This window comes from Haemaphysalis longicornis, unplaced genomic scaffold (assembly GCF_048455015.1).
Source record: "Haemaphysalis longicornis isolate Haplotype H1 unplaced genomic scaffold, Haemaphysalis longicornis Haplotype H1 scaffold_2, whole genome shotgun sequence".
Classification (NCBI taxonomy): Eukaryota; Metazoa; Arthropoda; class Arachnida; order Ixodida; family Ixodidae; genus Haemaphysalis; species Haemaphysalis longicornis.
Genome location: NW_027526295.1, coordinates 180059714 through 180082519, shown reverse-complemented (window position 1 = coordinate 180082519; position 22806 = coordinate 180059714). Strand labels below are relative to the sequence as shown.

The 22806-nt window shown below is 48.1% G+C and overlaps 1 protein-coding gene across 4 annotated transcripts in view; it reads right to left on the bottom strand.

Annotated features, from left to right (window-relative positions):
• The window catches only part of LOC144169581 (aquaporin-9-like), a 114719-nt gene that overhangs the window by 71040 nt on the left and 20873 nt on the right, over positions 1-22806 (bottom strand). The window contains exon 1 of one of the 4 annotated variants that reach the window (XM_077698819.1): positions 7736-8136. The exons of 1 other annotated variant lie outside the window; for it this stretch is intronic. In XM_077698819.1, coding sequence (XP_077554945.1) covers positions 7736-7801 — 66 coding nt within the window. In that variant the 5' untranslated portion in view covers positions 7802-8136. Of the gene's footprint in view, positions 1-7735; positions 8137-22806 lie in introns of those variants that run through there. 2 more of the 4 variants (XM_077698821.1, XM_077698822.1) reach the window with 2 other exon arrangements.

The window sequence follows — 22806 nt, the reverse complement described above, 5'->3', positions numbered from 1 at the left end:
TCCAGAATTCTCTATCCACGCTTTTTGAATGGCTCTCAATTGCGACTTTTTGCGTTTTGGATCTTCCAGGTTAGGGGTCTCCCCAACAAGCAATTTCGCCTGCCCGCAAGAGCGTAGTGTCTTCAGCAATGTGGCTTGTCTTATGTAGGGCAACGACTTAGTTGGGCATCACTATGTCGGTAACCCGCTGGTGTGCGTGGTTGGGAAATAGGTTCTATTTGCGGGCCTTTAATTGCGAGTGACTTCACTTGCGCAGTACAGTCTGTGGGGCACAAGGCTCGCAGCGGGAGTGTTTCGTCCCGTGCGGTTTTAATTGCTCGTGTTAATTCAATCATCGACAAGGACGGTCCAATTAAGCCACCCGTCCTCAGTATTGCTAAGCAAGGGTTGGAGCCAGAATCGGAACACTCGATCGTCGGGGGGGAAAACGGAGGGAAAGAAAGAAAACGAAAACTGAGTCTCTTGGGGTAACACCACGGACTATAATATAACTCTCTGAGGACAGTCCACGAGAAACAATTCAACATTGACATTCTCTGATGCACAGCCACGTTGCACCGCCTGCTCCAGGATAAACTTGTTAGCGATGGGCTAATTACCGGGCCGAATTCCGGCACCCCGCGAGAAACGCGTAAACAAGTTCACCGCAACCATAAAACCGACTTGAACAACACTTCACCCTGGGAGAAGGGGTTAACAGTTCCGTTATAGTGAGGGCAAATTTTTGATTAGGTCACAGTGCAAGGACCACAATTATTTTATTGCCCAAGCTCGTAAAAACAAATGTCGATAGGGGTTACGGTTACGGTTACGGGTGACTATACGTCAGCGGAAGAAAATATGTTCCCACAATCAAGATTCGAATCACTTCCGGTAGCGCTAATAATGATTTCTGCATTTCCTGTTGTTACGCCACGTCCACCTTCAAATATTTGCATTGATCAGCACCCTCGTCCATCATGGACGCCTATTAAGACAGTCACATTGAAACGTCCTTGTGGTCGTATCTTTATCTGCGTTCCGCGGTGTCACGTGGCGGACAGGCACTTCTTGGCTACGTCATGATTTGTCGGACAAGCACTTTTAGGCTACGTCATGATGCGACGGACAGACGCTTTTTGGCTACCTCATGATTTGACGGACAATCACTTGTAGGCTACGTCATGGTTTGGCAGACAGACAGACACTTGTAGGCTGCGTCCGTTTGACGGACAGGCCTTTTTTTGCTACGTCATGATTTTATGGACTTAAGCTACGTCATCTGCTGACGTTTTGGTGCATGGCGAGCTCCTCTACAGGAAGAGACAATCATACCACTACGCCCCCTAACATCGTTGGCAACAGGCGCAATGCTTTCTTTTTCCCTTTAGGGTAGAAAAAATAAAAAGAAATCGTAAAAAGGTCTCATTAAGGAAATTCGCTGTAAAACGCGGAACCCCTAGCTTACAGCGTCGTATGTTGTGCATATATTCCGGCTGCCAATTAGCAGTAAATTTTACTTACTGTATGCTTACTTGAAAAACAGGAAAAATGAACGTTGAATTAAGGCGCATGCATATCTCCCCACAATATTCCGTCATAGTGACTTTCCTAGCACATCCATAGTAAAGGCTTGCCGCAAAAAAATGACCCATGTTATCAACTTGCTACGTTTTGACCGTTTCAGTGCGCGAAATTTAAAGGGCGTTGAAAACTCCTGTTGCGCACTAACTACGACGTTGTGAATTTTGGTTATACAAGTTTTTTTTTTTTTTTTTTTTTTCATTTAAATCTACGATTCGGGTATTTCTCATTCTCGTTTTCAGAGTGAGCACAACTTTTCTACCGCCAGTCTCCGAACGCACACAAACTTCTGTTCTTCTACATGCGACAAATTTTGTGTCAGGGGTCCTGGCGTTTCGAGAAACGCAACGAATTTTCCACGGAGCGCCGAGTTGGATTTTATGATTTAATGGCTCATTTTCTTTCTTTTCTTGCGGTATTTTTCTTTCTTCTGAGTTAGCATCCGAAATGCACAAACAAAAAGTACGACGTCGCGCGCTCGGAACAGCAGTCTTGGTTCCTTCCTCCTTTTTCTTTTTTATCACAGACCTCGGAAGAGTGCGCCAATCTATTCCCCCATCCTTTGTCCGCCGTTCGCGCTTTGTCCGTTCGCGTCCGCTAGCTTATTGCGAAACCAGTACCCACACCGGCTCCTCGTGTTTACCCCAACGGCACCCTGCGGGCCCGAACGCAATCAAGACGTCTTCCCGCGGAGCTCGCATCACCGGTCGCCATGGCAACGGAGTCCCGTTAACTCTTGCCCACGCCATCAGCCACGTGGGCGGCGGCGTCTCGCGCAGCCAGCCGCTCGTGACGTAGCATCATCGATCGCCAGATGATGACGTCACCATTCCTGCGGCGGGCCCGCTGCTCGTGCGCCAGCTCTTGGCAGGACCCCGGTCCGGTGCGACGTGCTGACCTGCACGTACACTTTTGGATGTCGCCTGTTGCCAGTTGTTGCGGCTGCAGACGAAAAAACGATGCCACGCCGTCTGCTTATGAATAGCGAGGCGCCCCGGGCTTCTGTGGCCAGTGGTCTAAGGCGGTATTTTGTACCTTTTTGTACCTTTTGCGTCTCTTTCAAAAGTGTCCCTTTTGGTGAGCCCTGATTCGCTAAAAGCAAACAACCGGAAGTGACGTAACGCAAGCGCAACAAACCTACGCCAACGCCCACTGCTTGACCGGAAGTACGTCACGATGAAAGGGACGTTTTCAAAAGGGACAGTTGCGAGAATGCCACCCCTGGATTAGTTGCGGCCTTTCGTGGCACCCCCCACCTGTCGGTGTTGTTAATCCGAAGTCCCCCACCTGTGCCACTTTTCGTGATTACTTCCAGTGCAAGGGTGTGGGAACGAAATGATCTTCGCTTTGGCTCTTACGTCGGTATTTGAGTTAAACGGTTCAGTTCCGGTTCAGGTAAAAATGAGAAAACAGTTCATAACCGTTTAAACCGCTACTGGAAGGGGGAAACTGGAAGGTGGGGCTTTGTCAAGCTGCATCTGCGCAGCTTTCTCCTCATTTTCCACACCATATGTTTGTAATTTCCTTTGTATGAGCACGCACGGCTTTGTGGTCAGGTGAAGAAACTTCAAACTTCAGTCACACGCACAAAAAATAATTCATGAAAAGTAAGTAATCTTCGAGCATCAAAGGCCGAAACTTAAAAAAAAAAAAACACACACGGCGACTAATAGGGATAGTTAAGTTCGAATTGCGAATGCATGCTAGGGGATATATTGCCGAATTAAGCACTAATGCTAACAAAGACACCGGCGCTTGTGGCTCACTGCTATTTAGGAGTATATGTGGAGGAGTATGACTGACATCAAGCGCTTAGGCGCAAGATCAGTAAAGTAGCAAGTCATCAAGTGTGCCTGACGACATGGATACCTTTGCCCTCATAAACCTAAGCGCACAGCTATAGTTCTGCGCTAGGTATCAGGGTATCAGGTACCGCCTCCAAAGTATCTTCAAATTCTATAGCTGTCGCACAAATATCTGCATTTATCTAATCCAGGAACATAATTATGTGCGGTTAACTTTAAACTTGGCATGTTCGTTATTCTGTTATTGCACCGTTTCGACTAAAGCACAGCGGTTGTATATTGAGTTCCTCTGTGTTGTATGTCCTTCCCGTGACTTTAAGGCCGGGTTCAGAATGTTGCCACAACTGTCGTAATAACTTTAAATAATGACGTCATTTCACGTCTCAGCCAACCGAACTGCGTGACATGCCGGGATTTTTTTTTTTTTTTTGCGTTCATAGATCACTGCATGGCTTTTGCGTCGGTAGTCTGAACATAGCCTAAGGCACACGGGCTAAGGTGGAAACACTTAGCGCCTTGGGTGAGAATTTCGTGGGGAGGTCTGGAATCTACACTAATAATATGACGAAACTGGAAACCGTAAAGCCCAGTTTTCCGTTTTGCTCCGCAGCGAAAAATAATATAACCTTTCGCGGTTTCGTTTACGATCCCTCAAAAATAGCGTTTTTGTTTTTGTGTTACGGCTTCTCTTCATAAACGTTACGGCACTATTGACATCTTCACTATAGAGCAGGCCAATTAAACTTGTTTCCGTATGGCGAACAAAGCGCTGTGAGCGGGAATATTGAACTTTTGTTGCCTAAACGTCATGCCCGAGGGGCGTGTATCACCTAGTTCTCCATTCCCCCCGTTTGTAAAACAGCCATTTTTCTCGCAACTATTTTTCGACGAACCACCGAGCTAAGCAATCACCATGACTCCTCTCATTAAGCGGAAGTTTCTTCGCACGGCGTGGACACAGTGAAGTCGGTCGAAAAAATTCAAATCCTGGGGGGTTTAACAAAGTCGGATCTGCACGTAAGCTAAAAGGCGCGCCGTAGTGGAGGGCTCTGGATTAATTTCGACCACGTGGGCATCTTCAACGTGCGACGAGGCCTCGACACATCGGCGTTTTCATTTTTTGCCTCCGTCAGAAAAACAGCCGCAGCGGCCGTGATCGAACCCACCTCTCAGCAGCCCATAGTCTTAGCCACTAATCTACCGCGGCTTGTCGAGGCCGATCGATACTGCAGACAGCCTCGCTGCTTATTCTTCGTAGAACTCTATCATCTAGGGCAATTATAGAGCCATTGTATCTTTTCAGATAAAGGTAAATGCAGAATTGGAGACGTTTAGCAGAATTCCACTGCCGCACGAAGATATTTTTCTTTACTCCGCCGCAAGTGCGCAGAATGGGCAGCAGCAATCAGGTGCAATCGAAGAGGACAAAGGGAGCCGTAAGTGGCCCAATCAGATACCGATAAAGGAAAACATGGCCTAATGCGAGAATAACGGTCCGCGACTTCTCGTCACCGCCACCTTTCAGGCACGCCCATCCGGGCGCGACCGTCTATCGATCTGCGCGTGGAGATGACGAAAGCACACTCCGGTGTTGCACCCATTCTTCTGCAGCCTGTTTATCGACGGGGTCAAGTTCATCAAGCGCCAGTCGGCGGGGGAAGACAGGTAGCAAAAAGGGGAAGAGATTACGAACTTCGGAGGTGGAGGGGCGAAGACAGTGGCTTATCTGGAGGCGATTAGTTGTCGTGCGATGACCATGGGACTTAGTCTGAGAATACTATTTAGAAAAAAGAGAGAAAAACGCTGTCCCACTTATTCATGCGGGTCGCTTTTGTTCTAAACCAGACCGTAGCTGTCGTCAGCACCGTTGAGGAGATTGTAAGGGAAAAGGGTATCAGGGGTCGATCCACGCAGTGGCATAGCCAAAAATATTTGCGGGGGCTCCAATAGAAAGGAAGAAAGAAAGAAAGAAAGAAAGAAAGAAAGAAAGAAAGAAAGAAAGAAAGAAAGGAAAAAGAGAATTGTCAGTGCCAAAAAGATCTAAGTCATTTTTTGGGTTGAATAAACCGACAACCTTCTTAGTTTTCTTTGTACATTATACAGTGTATCGATTCCGTGTGTAAATATACATCCTAGGCAAAAAAAAAAAGAGCGAAATGAAGGGGAAGGGAGCGATGTGGTACTCAAAAAATATCGAGGGGTGTTCTAACAACCCCCCCCCCCCCCCCCTTGACAACCTTGGCTACGCCCCTAAAAACACGGTCATGGGGAAGAAACTGCACGTCGATGCAATGTTTTAAAAAATGTGGTAACAATAGGTGTTAAAAAAATGGAGGGGGGGGGGGTGAAAACTGATGTTAATTTTTTAAATAGTGAGGTTCCGCAATGCTGTCTATTTTAGGTTTGGTCTTCTTTTTGCACTTGCCCGTGCTTGCACCTTGCCCGTTTTGCTCTCTCGCCCTTCCGAGGGAGCGAGCGGGTGCGCACGTGTTTGTGTGCGGCTTGCGAGTGTGCCTGGGCAGAGGAGGGAGGTTTTGTGGGGCGTCGAGGCAGGGCAACTTGGCACTGACAGCGGCGGTGGGAGTCAGCTGTCATTTATAAATGCCGTCCCGCCCTTCAATTGACCTTGAGGCTCTAGCCCCGAATCCCAAGGGGCGGATCGCCAAAACACCTTCGGGTCGAAGGGCTCGATATGTGAGTGCCAGCGTTGCCCTCGGTTTCGTTTAAAGTATACACTCCGCATCGCACAACGCACAGCCAGACATACTTTTGTCCGTGCGGAATTTGCAGCAAACGCGTCTGTAGCGCAATTCTTTCCTGCGAGGTGCTCAGCAGAGCGACGGAAAGCGGCCCTATTAGACGGTGCACAATATTCCCTCTATTAGGGAACCTTGGGATATTCGCATGGGTGAGGCAAAACGGTAGCGGGCTGGAGTTTCGACAACAAACAATGCGGCGGTGGGTTTCTGGTGTTGTTTTGATACGTTACAAGAATGAAAACTTATCTTGATGGACTGGAGTACAGCACACAAAACGACCCTGCCTAATATGTTACAGTTGGACAAGAAAATGTTGAAGCATGTAACACCTAAAGTTGTAGGAGCAAAAAATTCTAGTACTCAGAAGCTTCGGCGTTCTCGCAGTCATCGGCCACCCAGGGAAGAGATGCTTCTGAGTTAAGGACACAACGAGTCAAATATTCGATTTATTCCGTGACTGTTGAAGCGAAATTTCCAGCACCCCGGGTCTGATCGAGCCCGAATTTTCAACGATACGCAATACCAAAGTCTGCTCTAATGTCCGAGGAGCTCATGCATGCAGCAAGTTTGACATCAGTGTCCAAACAAAATGTTGAACGGGAACTAGACACTAACAGAAAAGTAAAATAAGCCCGAACAATTACTTTGGCCAGAATTAATTGAACTCTAACTTAAACCGACGTTTGTATTAGTACGTCGAAAGGAACATGAAAAAAGAGGCGGGTTATGGGAAACTGGCTAAAACAGCTTGCGTCGATAAACCACGTTTGGTGGCGCTAGCTGCGTTTCTCACGACACGTTCAATAGCAATAAGTGTTTGTATCCTCCGATATGTCATCCAGCGTGCTGTTTTTCGATGCGAACAGATACTGATCATCATTGCAAAGTACTAAGGCGTTTCCGAATAGCTTACAGAAATGGTAAAGCACTTGCGTAATGCACAAAAAAAAAAAACTGAATAGTTTCGGTACACCTCAGGCGTCTGACACTGCCGCACTTCCTACCACACGCGTTGCAGCTTACGGTATGTATGTGAATGTTGGCGCGCGGCTGAAGAATCATTCAGTAATAAACTTCTGGCTACGTCGATGTGGTATAGTATATAATATTTCTGAGCATCCGAAGCAATGCGTGCAGTACGAAAAATATTACCGAACAGCAATTTACAATCTATCAAAATAATCAAACATTTACGCACTGAAAGGGAAATGAACCGCGATATGATATATATAAAATCGTGCGCGCGGAATTTTTGAATGTTGCCTTCAGGAAAGTTCGAAGTCTAACCCAAAGGCCGCGCCAACAATCGATGTATTTTTTTTTTAAAGCTTGCTTCATTCTGGTTAGAGACTCCGGACAACTACATAGCGCAGTGTTTATTTCGACAACCGCGTCTAAAACTGCTGACGTTCCGGCTTAACCTGCTGTCTTATGAGCACTACATACAACAACTGTTGAATTATCACAGCATAATTGCTGAGAGTAAGGGCAGTGAAGCTTGGAAGCGAGTTAAAGTAGTATGGGTACTCTTGCAGTGATCTACAGGTGAAGACAGTTGTTCTGCCCTTTGAAGCTGCATTGAAACGTCGTGAAAATAACAGTACTCACAATGAGCACCATCGTTCCGATGAACTCGCTGATAAATTCTCGGATCAGGGGGTTCTGTATCTTCATGTTGAAGCTCTTCGTTGCAGTCGCACCACAAATCTGGACGCTCTCAAGCCGCTCCGAATTGCCCGGCAGGTAAACTTCACCGGCGGCGGGCTTCTCCGCAGTGTCGGGGCGAAACCACTATCATAACCGAGCGCCGACTACGAACGCGATCATCGCCTGTTTTCTGCTGCCCTCGGTTTTTCCCTCCGCAACTTATTTCCTGCCACTCATGTTTATCTAATGAACGACGCTGGTGGCTTTGCGGGGCTGGCGACTCGGTCTCGGGCTCCCTCGACGGCACTGGGCCCGTTTCCCAGTGCTCTCATCTGGCAGCTGCTTTTAAGCGCAGACGGTGCCGCTTGAACACGTGTTGGAGGCGCTTTCGCTTTTGGTTTCCGAGATTTGAAGGCGTCGCAACAGATGGCGCCACGAACTGCGGCGCGCTGAAATGCGCGCCAACTACGCAGGTGACGGCTGGGGCAACCTTGCTGGTGAGCGCTATTTGCCGCAGCATCTCCTAAGGAAGTGGCCAAAGTATATAGGACGGCGCCCATGGCACATATATTTTCACGCCCCTCATGACGGTAATGATAGTTATTATTATTATTATTGCCGTATTTTCGCTCGTATAACCTGCCCCTGCATATAACCCTCACTCCCCCCCCCCCCTTCGCTTTCCTTCAACGAATAAAAAAATATATATCCCCGCGTATTGCCCGCATATTTTAGACATAAGAGGATGGACCAAATCTACTACTCGAGCAACATTACACACATGTTTATGCAAAAAACTTACCTAGCTGATTACGTAACTAGATGACTTGCCGCGTACATTTTTTTCAGGTCGGTATATTGTTGAGCAGTGTGTGCGAAATAACCACTGTCAATGGGATAGCAGTGGCTTAGTCGGTATTACTGCTGCAGGGGCATCACATCCCTACGTGCATTGCGGTGAAGCTGTACCAAAGGAAATGCCTCGCATATAATCCGCATCTCTACTTCACCCATGAAATTTTTGCATTTTTGGTGCGGGTTATACGCGGGAAAATATGGTATTATTATTATTATTATTATTATTATTATTGTCATCATCATCATTTATGTGCAAAAATAGGCCATCTGGTTGTTTTGGGCAAGCAAAGGAGCGGTTTCTTTACTAATTGTTCACTGCAGTGGACTATAGCCGCCTTAGCACATCCATACATCGTACTATACAACAGAAGTCCACATTGTTAAAAAGAAATTGACCTTGCCGGTAACCTGTTGCCTGCTTGACACAAAATAAACGAAGCTTATAAATTACGCACAACCACGTACGGAGGAGAACGACCGAGGAAGCATGTGAACAGTTCTTATCGTTTTTTTCTGCATTACCATGAAATGTATTGCTCAAGATTATTTATTACATGCTTCAAATCTGCATATTAGTCGATGCTCTGGAGGGTCACCAAGAAAATCTGAAATTTACCGACGTCAAAGTCGCTCCCTCATGGCGCGAAGAATAACTGCAAACAGGGGTTTTACAGAGAGGCGAGAGTTTATTGTACGTGGGTAAATCTGACATGGGTGAAAGCACTGTGCCAGGGACGGCACTGCTGGTGGTACATTGGTGAAAGATCACGCTAACAATTTTTTACGAAAACGAAAGAAAAAAGCATGAACTAACTACAAAAAAATCTAAAAACCAAGCACTCACAACTTATTGACTCGAGTTGGTTCTCCGTGGGCTTCTGAAAGCCGGCTAAATGTTTTGTTGAGGCTCATCTCGAACGTTTTCCGCACGACCTCCAAAGAACCTAGCATTTTTCGTGGGGAAGCGTGGAAAAACCCCATCACTTGAAAATGGCTACTATATCACAGCGAACTTCTTCAGTCGCGAGCTGCCGGTTTTAGGGGTTATGATAGCAGGGCAACCTAAATTTAGGTTGATTCAGACTAGAAAAATATTTGAACTTTATCCTGTATTCCTGTAAAGTGTTAATCGAAATATAAGGGCGCTAATTTTAAGCACTCCCCTCCCCCTCCCCCCCCCCTCCCCACCCGCTGCTGGAATACAAACGAGAACGGATGAAAACACATGCATGCAGCACGCACGCACGCAAACTGCAGGGATATCATCTGGGGTTGCCTCCTGGGCTCCTTGATCCGGGCGTACCTAGGTATTCACGCATATAGATGAGGCGCTTCACGACAAGGAGAGCAGTTTAACTACTTGAACAGCGAGGTTGTAACAAAAGGATAGCGCTGAAGAAGACAAGAACGAAGAGAGGAGGACACACACGGGGCGCTGTGCGGAGGATGCGCAGGGCGCTAGCGACCGATGTGTGTCACCTGGCATAGGGTCCCGTGTGTATCCCCCCTCTCTTTGTCATTGTCGACTTCACCGTTATTCTTTGGTTACAATGTCGTACCGACAGGCCAAACTAGCACTCTTTTATATAGCGACTTTTGCGGCTGCGCCGCCCTGCTGAAATTTTTTCTCTCGGGCACATGTTGGGCGGACTCGGCTGGGCGCCCCCTCCCAAGGGGCGTCGGGGCACTTGTACTTCCCTGCCCCACCCTAGTTACGCCACTGACCTAGGGACGAGATATATAAGGCATTCGTTCTGGGCAACTTTTTGTATTGCTTCATTTTTAACCGCCCCCCCCCCCCCCCTTCCCCATTTAAAAAGGCGACGTATGGCGCCAACCTTTGAAAAGTGATTCTTTGGCATGTTGTGCAGAACATCGAATATGACCCGAATACTTTCGTACGACAGCTCTTTTGTTCGTTCATGATGCCGCCGTAACTGTTGCCGCATATCTCCAAGGCATTAAAGTATTCGAGAAATCGACCAAGTATCTGCCTGTCGACGTCTGCTCTGTGACAACCGCATCCCTCCAAAGATTCAACTAGTCTTCTGGATCACTAACGTGAAGTCAGTAATATTTCTCGAAAGAGAGAAGACTTTACTCGGCGAGGGGAGCGAACAATCTGCAAGGTCCTACGAAAGTGAACGAGTGAGTGAAACACTATTAAACCGAGAGGCCACGAGATCCTGGGGGGGGAAAGTGAAGGCTCAGGCAAATTCAGCACGTCAACGGTGAAAACGATGATGCTCCGTAAATTGTAACTTTTGCCCTTCACAACCCGGATTTTGTGGGAGAAATTTTAACACAAAAGTGTTTTATGCCGGGGTACACAAACCTCAGCGACGTCATATCCGTCACGGAAATGACATCACCAGAAAAAGTTGCATTGGAGCGGCGGCGCTATGTTTCGAGTCCACGATCACTCTGGCCGCAACGGGAGGGGTTTAACGCGCTACCGACTGAGCCATGAAGTCATGCCCGGGTAGCGGTACGGCCGCGCCTTATGTCCTTCCCTCTAACTTTTGCATTCAGATGGCGCTGCCTTCTGAAAGAGGTGAAGCGAAGGAATGCGTTATGACGCTAATGAGCGCCGATAGTTGACGCCTCAATAGGGCAGCATATAGCAGCTGAAGCTGCTGCGTTTATCCGTCCACCGCCTATGTGGAACGCCGCTCAGGTTGAGAAATGCCGCCGCCGTGTTCCACAAGCTCAGCTCGTCAATGCAAGCGTCTGGCGCACACGCCACGGAGAAGGACCAATGTGGTAGCACCTTTGCCTAAGCGACCCGCCAGCAGGACGCCGCTCGCCAAGCACACCCTCAAGACTGCTTCCAACCCACAAATCATGCTGCGTTCACTCTAGCGTGCTGTGACTTCACCAAACGATCCCCTGACAACCCGTTCGGTTTCGTTTGCATGGTTTGCGAGCTCCATTGGGTATTAATCGAATTTACGCAATCCTCCGGCGAGTGTAATCCAGTGTCTAATGTTGATGCGTCTAACGGTGCCGTACCGACGAAATATAAATAACGATGTGCAAGTTCATACCGATGCACAATAAACATTCAAATGCTCCTGTGAAAGCACATGTCACTTTGGTGTTTTACCGATTTCTATGAAAGAAGGATCGACCCCGTTTTTTTGCACGCATTCTCACAAGCATTTGCAAAATTTGAAAATTATCGCAAAATTTTTCAAGCATTTTGCAAGTGTAGCGTAGCCGATGGTTTAACGTTGGCTTTTTACACACACACACGCACGCACACGCACGCGCACACACACACACGCATGCACGCACGCACGCACGCACGCACGCGCACACTCCCACGCACGCACACAAGGCAGCTTGTATGTGTTAGGGTGACTATTACATTTGCAAGACCACATTGTTTGGCAATACCACACACGTCAGCATAAAAGTCAGCATAAAGGCGGGCATTAATAAGTATGTTGGAGACAATAGCAGCAAGTGCAAATTCTTGGAAATTGTGACGCGAATCAACATAGTTCATCGTGAGGTCCCTTATCACTTTTACAAGCCGGGAAGGGTTCCCGACACACTCATGGTTGAAACCCGCTGCGCTAGATGTCTAATTCTCTTGAACAGCCACTCTATAACTTTTCTGGTGGTATGTACAAGCTGTCGCAGGTTCGATTTCGGTCGCGGCAGCCATTTTTCTGGTGAAGTTCACGAAAGACGAAACAGCCCGTGTGTCGAGTTATCGGCGCACACTATTATTCTGGAGCCCCCAACTACGGCGCGCCTCACAGTCAAGCGGTATATATAGCTTCGGCGTGTCGAACCCATAAAATATTTGTTGTTGTGGATATCAGCGCTAAACCCTCAGCGCGAAGCACGAATAAAAAAAGCTCGGCGTTGACGTCATTCGACGAAAACTGTGGGGTTTTTCGATGTCGAATGCTCGCACGAGTTGATCTAAACCTCTACTGGGAGCTCAAAAACCTTTAATGCGTCACTATATATATGTTGACTTTGTCGTGTACCTCTATACTTCAACTTTCAAATACACACAACAGCCATTTTGAAAAACTGCCCGGTCGATGCACTCAAATGGCACTGCTTTCACATCGGCTATTACACCGTAAAACAACCTGTTAATGCGTTAACACGTTTGCATCATTTCACTTTAGACGTGATTGCGGGTGGCGGCCGCAGCTTTGAGCGTCACGTTGACGTGTAAAGCCCGTGAGTTGGAGCGTTTCGTCTCCCGACGGGAGTTATCTTCAAGGCCGCTCCATTATCCGAACACAGTTTTTTGTCGCACATATTTTCGATTCGAGCCTATGTTGACCGTGTGGTGTCCTTTGCAAAACCGTTACAAGAAAACCGCCACAAGCGGGCACACTCATAAAACAACAACGACCCGTGTTTACAGCGATCACCGTGAAATCCGGTAGTGGTGATTTCTCCCGAAAATAATTGTATTTTCCACCCGTACAAAGAAAAAAATGGCTTCCTTATTGTCTAAGGCACATGAATGATATCAAAGTCAAACAGAGCTCATTTAAGTGCGGTTACCTCGCGATTGTAGTAGTACTACGTACGCGGTCTGGGTTAGAACAGGTGGAGCCCGGGCTATGTAACACGACGGTTCAATCGAGCCTATAACCTGCCCGTGTATTCGGGTGAGCTAATCTGAAAACGTTGAACCAACGCATAAGGTGGCGTGGCGGCAAAAATTCCATATTTGCAGCGTTCAGCATCAAACAACAGTACTAAACGCCGAAACTAATCTGAAAATCAAGGCCCGACAGTTACTTCTACGGGCCTTACTTCGAAAGCCTAAATAACCGCTTATTGCCTGTATAAAGGGGCCGTAATCACACCACGAGCAGTTTAATCTCGTAGGACGGACTACGCTCCTCGCTTCGAAGTACAGTCGAACCTCGTAAATTTGAACTCCGAGCGAAGAGAAAATCTGTTAGAATTAGCCGGAGTTCGAACTAGCGGGGGCCCCTTTGACTGGCGGTACAGCGCCGTTACCAGTATTAGAAACGCATGCGCGATAAAGTAGACGGTATTCCACATCCTTAGGGGTGCACTTTCAGTAATTACGTCCTGCAAAAAGAAGGCAGCGCCCGCGGGAGAAAGAAAAGGACCGCGCCCACGCAAGCGCCCGAAGGGAGACCGCGTGGTTTATGCCAGCTGCTTTCAGTGTACGCGGAGCAAGCACGCGGTTACGCGTTTGGGAAGCTGCCGAGGCTAGTGACGCATTCAACTTTGGCTTTTGGCTTCGAATTTCATGAAAAGTGGTCTGTGCGGACGGGCAATATGTTCGAATTAACCGTGGCACGTGTTCTAGGATTGAACTTTGGCTTTTGGCTTCGAATTTCATGAAAAGTGGTCTGTGCGGACGGGCAATATGTTCGAATTAACCGTGGCACGTGTTCTAGGTTCGAATTAGCGAGAGTTTTCCCCCCTTCAAATACCCGTCACTTTGCCGGGACCAATGGACCAGTTCGAATTATCCGTTGGTTCAAATTATGGATATAGGCGCTTTGCTTCCCCATCTAAACCCGGCCGTGTACACACGGCCAGTGCCCAAGTAGTGTTTGCATTAGCCAAGTTGACCCAGGCAGTGTCTGCAAGACCCCTAGTCCAAGTCCCGAAACCGGTATAGATCAACTCGTCCCGATGACGTTCGGTTCCTGTACGCGGCACTAGCATCATCTGCCTTGGGCCCACCGAGCAAGGAATAATACTCCGGTGCTAAAGAAACCGCGGCAAGTGTCAGATGCAGGGAACGGACGCCAGCGGGACGAACTGAGCTATACCGGTTTCGGGACTTGGGCTAGGGCTCTTGTAGACACTGCTTGGGTCCCTTTATTCCATTATGTATGCGTAGGAGACAGGCAGATACACTAAAGGCCGCGTAAACCTGCCTATGCGCCAAAAGGATCCCTGGGAAAGCATTTTGCGGGGCGTTGCTTGAAATGGGGATGTACTCCACTGGGTAAATGAGAGATTGCGGTAAAATGCGCAAAGGTGAGAGCGCGGGAAATTTACAAGGTGTTTTTGCTTGCTAAGAACGATGGTGTCAGTGCCCGTGCAGTAGTATCTCCGTATGAAATAGTGTTATCTCATTGTGAAAATAAGTCCCACCTTTGTTTTCTCTTCCTTATCTTCTGGCTGTCTGGCTATCGGTATCGATATGTACACATGTGCCTGTGTAGAACAATAAACATTCTGTTGGACAGTCAGCGCTTCGTTTGGTCTATTGTCGCCGTACAGTTTTCTTTTTTGTCATGTGCTAAAAGCGCATGACAGTATAACTGTTTTCAGAGTCTGCAAAAACGCTGGACTGTTGTGACGTCGATTCTGGGGAGGCTCATCTGAGATAACTGCATCATGCGTTGAAGCGACACATCATTTGTAATTACTGCAGCGGTCTTGAGACACGTGCATGACGAGAGCACGCGATTGGCATGAGACTGCTGATAGTAACGACGACGGTCGCGCGGGACCGGTTTTGGAGTCGTGAGCTAGTCATACGAGCCTCACGACGTGCGACTGCGAGCCAGATGCAATGGTACAATCGCTGCGACCGTCGTGCGGCCGCAGCCAATGATAGCCCAAAGGTGTCGTCATAATGAAGTCACTGTGACAGCTTCCTTCAAGGTCCCGATACAGTGTACTAGAATATTGGCCAATATTCTAGTACATTCTAGCCCCGAGGAGGCGGTAGTGGCAGCAGCGCGAAGCGCGCTCGCGCGTCTCCGGTGACCCGCTTCTGTGAAGGAAGGAGGGGCGCCCGCCGCAAGTCCCGACAGCACATGTTTTAGGGGCGAAGCTCCTTAAGTTATGGGTCTGTCCATCCCTTGTGTCTCGTGGTACGTGACCGCCGCATGCTTTCGGAGATGTCGCAAAGTGGGCCGCGTTGCACGCGCAAGAACCGGCTGCAACCGGCAGCGCAAACTCGGCACCGGGAGCGCGAGCTTGTCTGTGTTCGCCAACGGAGGCGCGAGCGCACATGCACTGCGAGGGGGAGATCACGCAAGAGATCACGCCACGAACGCAGGCAGTCGTTCTCGGAGATCGAACGAGACGCAAGGACCTTTGCTCGTTTCCTCTCGTCTTGTTCGGGCACAAGTTCGCCGTAAATAAAAGTTCTTTCTTTACCGTTGTGTCCCATCCTACGTGACAAATTGTGGTGGAGGTGCGGGGTAGTCCTCGATGGCGCGGGGTCTTTCACCAGGTCTGGGCATGGGAGCATTGACTCCGAAAATAAAAGTTGATTTGTACAATGTACGCACACAGTCTTACGTCTTTCTTAGTGATGTAATGGGCGAACTTTCACGGGAGAGTTACGGTTACCGATGATCTCCCCCTCTCGAGCTTCGCCCCACTTATCATCATTCATTCCGTGGATATGGCGTGATTTTTTTTTCTGCCTTCTCTATTCTTATTAAGTGCAGAGCATTTTAGGGGCTGGCCTTGTCGTCGTAGCTCGCTCGCTGGACCCAAGTACAGCCACACGGCGTTCCGTCGTCGCGGCGTAACGCAGAGGCTTCGAAAGCCAAGCGTTTTATATAGTCATAAGCGTTCGAAACTCGTGAACCGCTGGCGCTTGTCATACATCTCCCCGTTGTTTAGCGCAAAGAAAACTGTGGGTATATTTGAGGCAAAATATACGCAATTAAACGGCACTTCCCGCGTTCATTTAGTTATGAACGCTGGTTCGGTTGGTTTTTACCATAATAAGCGAAAAAAAAGTGGCAGTGCAACGCCGGCATGTGCGGGAGGAAAAGCAAGCACAAAAAGAACAAAACTCCGGCCCGCTGGCGCTATTTCAGGCAGGGGGCGCGCGAGCACTACGAAGGTGGGAAATTTGAATTGCATTGGATGATAGCAGTGAGCGGATAACGACGCTGCAGCCCATTATGGCGAATCACTGCTGTGCACTTCCGACAGCTTTCACATAGAGTGGAACGGCTTTAATTTTTTTTTCAGAAGTGTTTTGTCTTGGCGGGTTACATAACTCATGGCTGCGCGAAGTTAGCGGTGACAAAACGCCCCAGCAAACACCTCAAAGTATAACGCGGCAGGCGTCATGCATGAACAGCGAAAGTACAGAAACCTGGTAAACACGTGTCGCCAGCGGAACCAGCAGCATGGACGAGCAGAATGCTCGGTGCTAAACGCTTCCACACCGCTTTACTGAACATATTAAGTGCAGTGTATTACGTAATAGCAGCATTCATTTTTACTTCAATGTGATAAATGTTTTCTTTTCCTGCTCGGATTTCTCTTGGACGTATCTAAATCGCCGGAGTGCGCCGAAACAGGAAGCAAACATGGAGCGAAAACAGTGGGCGGCGCTCTAGTTCACTGTAGCGCAGCGACGCCGACGATATGGTAGCTACCCACAGCGCACTGCACACCCGCATCGCCTGCGGTTAGTCGTGGCAGCCAATTTTGCAACCAACCGTGCATCGCATAGGACCGCTCCACCGTGCATGTGATGGCTCACGTTTTTGTTGTTTACATCAGTATACACTCTTTACTTTTATACACGCTGTCGTAGGCAGTACAGTTCCAATTCACTGAGGCCTGCAGTGTACAACGCCGTTTTGTATGCATCAAAAGGCTCCAGAGACCAAGTAACCCATCGACGCGATATGGCTTGCCTCAGAGCCTCGCTGTTGCTCCATTGGAAAGCAACCTTTCGCTAAGCATTTTACACGACGTTCTGTAAGCAGAAACATGATTTGGACTGCACAGTCAACGTTTAGTACACAACACTTTGAAGCGGCACTAGTCTGCTTGGAAAAACTTTTGTTGGCAAGGAAAAAGTCTTCTGACAGCGGTGGTTCCAAATGGGAGCCTGCAGCCCCCAAGGTGCACCTGAAAAACACTCATTGAACCGACGCCGTCGTCGCAGCAGTGGTTCCGGAGACCACTTTCGGCCCCACTCTGGTAGCCATCATAAGTCACGATCCCAACGGGGATGTAATCGATTATCTCACAGTTTATAGGACATCGCGGCAGCTCACAACGTCCAGCAAGAACCGTGTGTCTCAATTCCCCGGCACGTATTGCGGGCGTCGTTAAGGAGCAGTTTTGGCGCAATGGTGCGCATTTGGCCTGGATGGCCCGGGAAAAGCAGATTGACTGATTGCGGGAATTAACGCGCCGAAGCTACACAGGCGATGAGGTGCGCCGTAGTGGAAGGCTTCGGATTAATTTCCACCACCTGGGGGAGCGGCCGCCGCGGCCGGGAATCGAACCCGCGCCCTTGGGCTTAGCAGCACAACGCCTTAGCCACTGAGCCACCGCGGCGAGTGGGGAAAGCAGGTTGCCGTAGGATAGCGCAGTGGTACCACACCTGAATCAAAAATGGGCCTTTGGCACAAGAGCACATAGCTTTCACATGGCAACTTTCTCCTACCATTGGGGTCTGCATGCTCCGAAGGAGTACACATTTGCCGCTGCGGACGACGCCCATACAACTTCGCTACATTTTGCTTGTAGTGGCATCATCATCATCATCGTCGTCGTCGTCATCATCACACCACCACCACCATCATCATCATCATCATCATCATAGCCGTCGTCGTCGTTACCTACAGCATGTGGTCTCAGGAGCATGGCGGAGTGATCATGCGAAGAACACACGCAGCGCGCCTGGGTGGGATATGAGCGCTCCCTCTGCAGCCTAGCTTCAGCCCCTTAAATAGCTGTAAGAGGAAGCAGTACCGAGAACAAGGCCCGTTCTTAGATGTTATTTCCTCCAATCATCAATGACTAATTAACTATACCCTTTCTGTTCCCCTTTGCGAAATTTGGAGTGCTCGCGCCTGAGCCTCTCTTTCCTTACTGCCCTCGTGTCGTGAGCATTGAATTATGCAGTTTGCCGAAGCGCATTTATTTACAGCGAAGCTGCAAATCGCTAGGATCCAGCAAATTATCTCAGACAACCGAGCGATGTGAACAAGAATCGCATGCGGGCGTAGCGCCACCTTGCGGAGCCCCCTCTAATACCTGGGGTCGTAAAACAGTGCGCCACACCTTCAGCGTATGGAGAAAATTCACACACACACAAAAAAAATACAAATGCTTATGTATCCCCTGAAAAATGTCTTCACAGCACTACTTTCTTGTTTAGAGGTGAAGCCGACTTCAGGAGAATCTGTGTAAGCTCGATCTTTGTAAGTTGGCTTTTCCACATCGTGCATCGGGTGTTGCACAGTGAAGCGTGGCCATCTGCGGCAGTAGTATGATTAAGGGAAACAGCTTTGTGTTGTTGAATGTATCCTGAAACAAATTATATGACGATCAGCCGTTACGACAACTCTACGATTACGTCCAGTTTCATTTACTTGTCACAGTAAGTTCGCAGTGAAGTTGTAAATGTTACAGAATTACTTTATGCTGTGAATACATGGCCATCTACGGTGTAATCACGGCTACAGAAACCGGCTGTAACTATTGTTTTACCTAAACTATCCGGAAACAAATTATATGACAATTAACCGCTAAGACTACACTAACATTGCACACCAAAGCTTCGCTGGTTATCTTTCTTCAAGGAGCGGAAGGGCACTGAGTTTTTTTTTTTTTTTTTTTTGCGAAACAATGATTTAGAACCAGCCAATAAGGAATTGACCTTCAGCTAGTTAGTAAGCTTTGCAATGATAAGAAACATGGCCAAGGAGAAACTGGTTACTGCCCGTGCCCGTGTGTGGTGTTTTGTTGCTTGCTTTTAAGGAGGCGTTTGCTAAACTTCACTGCCGTTCGAAAACATGCTTGTTTCCTAGTTGCTTGAGTTTGAGGGCAAAACGTATTCATTTTCTGTTTTTGTGATTGTAACTTGCACCGTCCCTTTTTGTTTGCGTTTTTTTTTCGACAGAATGGCATTTTCTTCTGGCCGCTTTTATTATGTCATGTCTTTTTTTTTTCTGTTTTCGCGGAGTTTTCAACCACGTCTGAAAGTTGTCGGCCTACGACTTTTGCGGTCATACAAAGTCCAACCGCAGCAGTATTAGTTCGACCTGAATTAATCGTCAGCGTTTATTATTGCGCTAGCAATGGATGGGGCATGTCGGCAAAAATTATCGCAGTCGGTCTGCGAACAGAGAGTGATAGGAGAACTGAGAAGAGCGAAAGAGCGCGTGCGGAGAGGGGTGACGGCAAGTGGAGCCGGCGGTGCGCTTGCCACCATACCGGCGGCGACGTTGGCTGCGGTGGCGTTGCGTTCGCGCCTCTACTAGCCTAGTTCCTCGACGTTAAGGTCAGATCGAGGTGGTGACGGCGCTCGAGCATGTTTGCGCATTTCGTCTCCATTTGCAAGCGCTGATGCGAAAGATTACGTGGAGTGCGACGCGACTACAGGGCCGAGTTGACGGCAAACACAGAATAGGATCGGCAGAACCACGAGTGCGGAAACCGTTGTACTAAAGAAGGAGCGGGAGGCATCGAGTGTCGCGGCTGAGCGTGAAAAGGTAACCACCGAGTTTCGGAGCAACGCAAAGCACGCTTGGCACGATGCGCGCCTTAGGCTGGCAAACGGCGTGCGACAAGCGCCAAGTTGCGGGTCCTTGAAGCGCGAACAAGGCGTGCGCATTAGAGGGATCCGTATTGCGTACGTCCCGACGGCGAAATAAAATAGCATACAAATTCACGAAGATCCACACATGAACCTTAAGGAATGCAGTGCTAACTCATCACTAAGGATTCCCCAAGGAAACTTTGATTAATTGTTTTTGTTTGTTTATTGATTATATGTGACTTTTTTTTTTTTTTTTTTTACTGAGACAATGCCTAGATAAGGAGAACCTTCAAAGTTCTGTGCATACCTTATTAGCATGCCCACTTCCGGCGCCTTCAAAAAAAATCTAAAGAATTAGTTAAAATTTGCCTTCGTTCGGGCACCGATAAAGCGCGTAGGCGTACATTTTTTTACAGGCAACCTCTCTAAGTCTTTACTCTTATTCTCTAGCGTATCTTTCTTTTCAGTGCCCAATAGACATTTAGTGCATGGGTGTTTCTTTTTGTTTTTGCTGACATTCGGATTAGATACCAGGCTACTATACTTCCGCCGTGAATGCATGCTGTAATGCAGCGACCCGTTACAGTTTCATGATACGGAATTCCGCGCAGCTGTTACCGACAGCCACAGCTCATAGAAATGGCTAGGCCATAAATAGCGTCGTCGGCACTTAAGCGCAGTTGCACACGTACGTGTAGGGCCCACAGTCGAATGAGCGGATCATTTCAACGCTCCTGCAGCTCTCTCGGGCGTGTTCCGGCTTTCATAGCGTAGCTTTACGACTGCAGCTTCGATATGGTTTCCATTTTTCCTCGTTACGGCAGTTGTTAGGCTGAGGGCGTAAACAGGCTAAAAATACGGCCTATCGCTGTGCACAATTCCAGTGATTAGTTTACAACGGTATTTGATTTTCTGATTACCTACAAGCAATTAATTAATTTGGCTATTTTAATGGGGGAAATAAATAATTGAAGCCCCGTCTTTTTTTTATGTTCTCGAGATGGTTGAAAAAAGCTGCCAATGAGCTTAAAGTGTCACAGGGTCATGACCGATAACCGTCATGACCGATGACGACCATACTCGTCATCGGTTAATTTGGTACAAAATCTTATGACGGCTATCCTAGTCATCGGTTAATTTAGTACAAAATCTTATGACGGCTATCCTCGTCAACGGGAGCGAAAGGGGTAATGCAACAACAGGTCCGCGCAGAAGTAAACGGAGCACGGGAGCGGTGGCCGAACTAGAGTTCCTGTATATCGCTTAGGGAGCTATATACAGGAACTCTAGGCCGAACTAGGGAGCCTACATGCGCCGCGCCAAACGACGGAGGCGCGGCGTATGTAGGCTCTCTAGGTCGAACCAACGTTACTAGAATAAACTCTACGTTGGGCCGAACTGCATCGCCGCGCCGCGTATGGGCGCCGACAGGAACCATGGAGCGCCGGTCAAAGAGTGTGTTCGCACTGCCCCCGCCGCCCTATCTGCTATGTTTAATCGCCGCTCTGCTGGCGTGTCATGCTCGGCGAGATGGTCTTCAAAAGGCAGCGCTGGGCTATAGAGGGGCGCTCGTTGCATTGCCGCTCGCAGGCATCAGCGGCAACCGAATCTCTGCTCATGAGCGGGACGAAGCTGCGCGCGCCCGGAAACGTGCCTTGTTGCGCGCTGTAAAGGGCGGCATAAAATTGTAGGTCGCTGCGGTTTGGCATAGCATGTCATTGCGATGTAATTTATTGCAAGCCGGCAACAAAATTGCCCTGGACAATATAGAAAGCATATTCACAGACATTTTCGTTGTTCGGAAAAAAATTCTCGCTTCCGAGATTTTTTTTTTTTATTTTGAATTTTTCCCAAGTTATCGCGGCCCCTCAGTCCAGGTCGGTTCTGAAAAAAAGGGAAATAAAAAAAAATGCATGCGGTGGAAATTCTGTATTAGAGAACGCCGTAAAGAATAGGTGCAATCATTGACTGCTATTACAGCGGGCCTCATAGGGCGCATATTTTGTTGTCGCATTAAAACCGACGTTGTTATTTTTAACGAGGCACCTGATATTCGTTAAGAAAGTGTTGCAGATTTAAATTAAACTCCGCATTGAATTGAAAGATGGCTTCACCGCATGACCTCACTGTCTTGCAAGAATGCGCCGTCAGGTCCCCCAATTGACCAATGACGAGTATGGTCGTCATCGGTCATGACGGTTATACTCGTCATTGGTCAGTTGGGGGCCCTGACGGCGCTTTCTTGCAAGACAGTGAGGTCATGCGGTGAAGCCATCTTGACCGATGACGACCATACTCGTCATCGGTTAATTTGGTACAAAATCTTATGACGACCATACTCGTCATCGGTTAATTTGGTACAAAATCTTATGACGGCTATCCTCGTCAACGGGAGCGAAAGGGGTAATGCGACAACAAAATATGCGCCCTATGAGGCCCGTTGTAATAGAAGTCAACGATTGTGTTTATTTTTTACGGTGTTCTCTAATACAGAATTTCCACCGCATGCAAATTTTTATTTCCGTTTCTTCAGAACAGACCTGGACTGAGCGGCAGCAATAACTTGGGAAAAACTCAAAATAAAAATAAAAAAAAAATCTCGGAAGCGAGATTTTTCTTTTTCGAACAACGAAAATGTCTGTGAATGTGCTTTCTATATTGTCCA